Genomic DNA, 3785 nt, shown 5'->3' on the forward strand with positions numbered 1-3785 from the left:
TTAGGCACCATGTTTCACAGCTCGGCTTTCCAAGGCCACTGTTGCTACAAAAACAAAAAATTTGAGTGGTTGGGGTTCAAACTTCAAAAGCAGACACTCAAACATGATTTTTTGTCGGGTGGGGCAATCTTTTAAAATATTGACAAAAATAGGTAAACGCTCTGGAAATGGTTAGGAACTAGCGGAATATAGTTAGAATATCAAGACTTTCGGGAGAGGAGAAACGCGCCCTAGGATACCCTCTCACTGCGATGTATGTGCCTGATCGGAAATGATGGAAACTATGATATATTACTGATTGACAATATTGGCAATTATTATGTTTGTTTTATAAACTGTTCATATCAAAGGATACATTCAGATATTTCCTTAGCTTCGCCAATCGATAGAGCAAGGTTTTTTTTTATTGCATTTAACTAAAAATTTCTCATTTATGAAGAATGTGGACGGATTTTGGATTAAACTGTTCGGTTCATTGTTCTTTATGCTATGGAGTTTTTCCGTTTGGAAATTGAGTATCTCATGAGTTTTTATTTTTTCTTTATTTACATTTTTACTTATTTATAGGGCACTTATAACTCCTTTTGTCTCGATGCTACCAGCTCTCACTTGTAAAGCTGTTGCCTGTATTGATCCTTGGATCTACGCAATTAATCACCCAAGATACAGGTCAGTAAAACCCAACTTTTGCCGTTATTTATTACTCATTTTGGTGCTTAATTAATGCTTCATAATTCATTTTGAAGGATGTCGTAAAAAAAATATATATATTTTCAACAAATAAATTCTACTAAGAATAGATAAGTAAAATATTTGAATACTTAAGGATAGTGATGGTGAGCAACCATCTCTTTCATTCAAGAAAAGAAATTTCATGAAATGACGGTAATCTCATTCAATCAGAATTAAAGGAAACGGAACCACAAACAGGGTACAACTTTAATAATATCTATTTTAAAAATGTGCTATTTCGGAGGCCCTTCTACTGCTTTTGTTCTATGTAAATAAAAAAAAAACTTTCCAAAAAAGAATTTTTTCGCAGGAGAGTAAAGAACCACAGTAAAATTAAGAGCAGAAGAAATAAAGTCCTCTGATATTTCAAATCAAAACGACCAGAAATTACTAATAAAAATAAATAAAACCCGAAACAAGAATGAATTGAAATAATTTAATTCAAGCATAAAGATAACAGATACTGCTACAAATAAATAAATAAGTCTTGAAAGGAGTAAAAATCAAATTACTTATTCTGGTCAAACTTAAAACGAACAAAAATTAGTGCAAACAAGTGTTCGTCTACTGCCCCCTCCTTCCTATCGCCGCTATGCAAAAGTTTAAAGCATATCGCTTTATTTGCGTTTTTTGAAAACTGTATTTATTTTGAAGAGTTTGCTGAAATTCTTGAACATCAACGGAAAATAAAAGCAAATCAATATAATAATAAAAATGATTGAAAAGAACTAATGAAAAAAAACTGAATATTTAATATATAATGATATTAATTCCTGGAAATTTCAGTAATTCAAGATTTTATTCACTGCAGTTATTTTTATTTTGCAATTTTATAAATATATACAAAATATTTATAATGACTTTTTTCCAGTAAAGTGCAACGTCGTAATGAGTTTAAAAACTTCTATTTTTAGGGAGGAGGGGGAAGGGGGCATTGGCCAAACTCCTGCTTGTACGCATTTTTTGTTTGTTTCAAGTTTTACTTGAATACTCAATTTAATGTCTACTCGTTTCAAGATTTATATATTCATTCAATATCGATATCTGTTATTTTTATGTTTGATGTAATAATTTATTTTAATTTCTGCTCGTCCTGGGTTTCATTTATTCTTTTATAGTGATTGTTGCTCGTTTTGAGTTTGAATTGTCATAGATAAATATTTCTGTGAAGTCAGTTTTGAGGGTGTGGTCATCTAAAAAGGATAAGGGGTACCCTTTGCCCTCCAAGCGCTTTCCAATATACCATGAAAGTTTCAACTTAGCCCCCTCAGCCCTTTGTGAGATATTGCAGATGCGCCGTTTTGTATCTTGGGTTGCGTCAATGGATTTTTAACCGTTTTGACAACAAGCATGCACTAAGTGTGTTTTATTTTATTCAATATTCCTCAACATTCCCCTAAAGACCAGGATCAAACATGCCCCCTTTTTGCAATAACAAACCTTATATATAAGCAAATGGCAACTTTCATAACTTACGGTCCTTGCCCCAGGGGCTGTTGGGGGCTATGGCATCTCCGAAGGCATAGTAATTCGACTTTTAGACTATTTTCAACAAAATGGTTATTTTAAATTTTGACCAGATATCTTTTAGTGGAGAGGAGCTAAAAAAAACCATGTAAGTAGGAATGTTTGCCTCCAGCTACTTTTCAACGTCCCCCTCAATATACCCTGAAAGTTTCAACTTAATACCCTCAGTCGTTCTTAAGATATTGTATATACGCCTTTTTGATAAACTAGTTGCATATAGTATCTTTTGATCTAGTTTAGTATGCCCCTCAAATTCTCCCGAAATTTCACCTTAGTAGACTTAGGCTTTTCGAGCAGACCTAGAATCATACATTCCCCCTCTTCAAATGATAAATCCTTCTTTTAACCAATGGGTAAATTGTATAATCTATAGTTCTTTCCCCGGAGGTGTCGGGGAATGACGTCCCTGGAGGTATAGTTATTAAACTTTTTGAATATTTTTTTTCACAGTTTTGATCAGTTTTGAAGGGAGGGTGGAACGAAAAAGGACAATGGGGGCTGGTTGCCCTCCGATTACTCTTCAGAATCCCATGAAAGTTTAAACTTCCTCAGCTGGTATTTGGATATTGCTGATGCAGCCTTTTGACAAATAGCATGCGCATAGCGTGGTTTGATTTCGTTTGTCATCCCTCTCAACATATCCCTTAAGGTTCACCTTAATACCCTTCATCTTTTTGGAGACCCAGGATCAAACTGCCCCATTTTCCCAATCAAAAACCTTAAATGTAATCAATGGGAAGCGTACATAACTTAAAGCGTTTTCCCAAGGGTATATGGGGGGGGGTGGTTATGGCAACCCTGAAGGCATAATCATTTGACCTTAGGACTATTTTGAACAAAATGGCTTTCTCAAAATTCTGATTGGATGTCTTGGGGAAAAAATTTTGATTGGATCTTTTTGGTGTTGGAGGGGAATTGGCTGCCCTCCGACCACTTTTGACCGTTAAAAAGGACACTAGAACTATGAATTTTCAATTGAATGAGCCCCCTCCATACTTTATAAAACCTCCCTTCCCGATGAACTGGCCCTGGAAAAAAATAATACATTGAAGCCTTATGGCTCTTTACCATAGTCAACGCAAGAACATTGTCTCTGATAGACGCATGTGCATGAAACCATGCCTCTTCGCTGAAATAATGACGTTTTTACAGTTCACCCCCATAATTCGGCAAATTCCACATGTAATTAACCTATTTTGCAGTTTTTCCAGAATTATACCCTCTCCCCAATCAGTGTTGTTTGCATGATCATACTTTTCCCTTAAAGACAAAACGTTCTTGTTATTCAATTAAACTTGTACATACTTTTCAGACTGGAGCTCCAAAAACGTATGCCGTGGTTTTGCATACATGAACCAGAACCACCAAAGACTGATAGTAGCTCTGTAAGCAGTGAGAAAACGGTGGCCACAAATGAAACCTCCTAAAACAGACGGAAAATTCTCTTATAGTATTAAAGGTTTATCATGTTTAGTTTATAGAAGCATTTTAAAATCAATAAAAAAAAGATCAGGAACAATTTATCT

General features: G+C 34.8%; 1 protein-coding gene across 1 annotated transcript in view; it reads left to right on the forward strand.

Annotated features, from left to right (window-relative positions):
* Positions 1-3778, forward strand: part of LOC136035846 (opsin-3-like) — a 10029-nt gene extending 6251 nt beyond the window's left edge. The window contains exons 6-7 of the mRNA XM_065717806.1: positions 528-669; positions 3572-3778. Of these exons, the coding sequence (XP_065573878.1) occupies positions 528-669; positions 3572-3686 (257 nt within the window). The 3' untranslated portion in view covers positions 3687-3778. The remainder of the gene's footprint in view (positions 1-527; positions 670-3571) is intronic.
* The last annotated feature ends 7 nt before the right edge of the window (positions 3779-3785 follow it).

This window comes from Artemia franciscana, chromosome 14, assembly GCF_032884065.1.
Source record: "Artemia franciscana chromosome 14, ASM3288406v1, whole genome shotgun sequence".
Lineage (NCBI taxonomy): Eukaryota > Metazoa > Arthropoda > Branchiopoda > Anostraca > Artemiidae > Artemia > Artemia franciscana.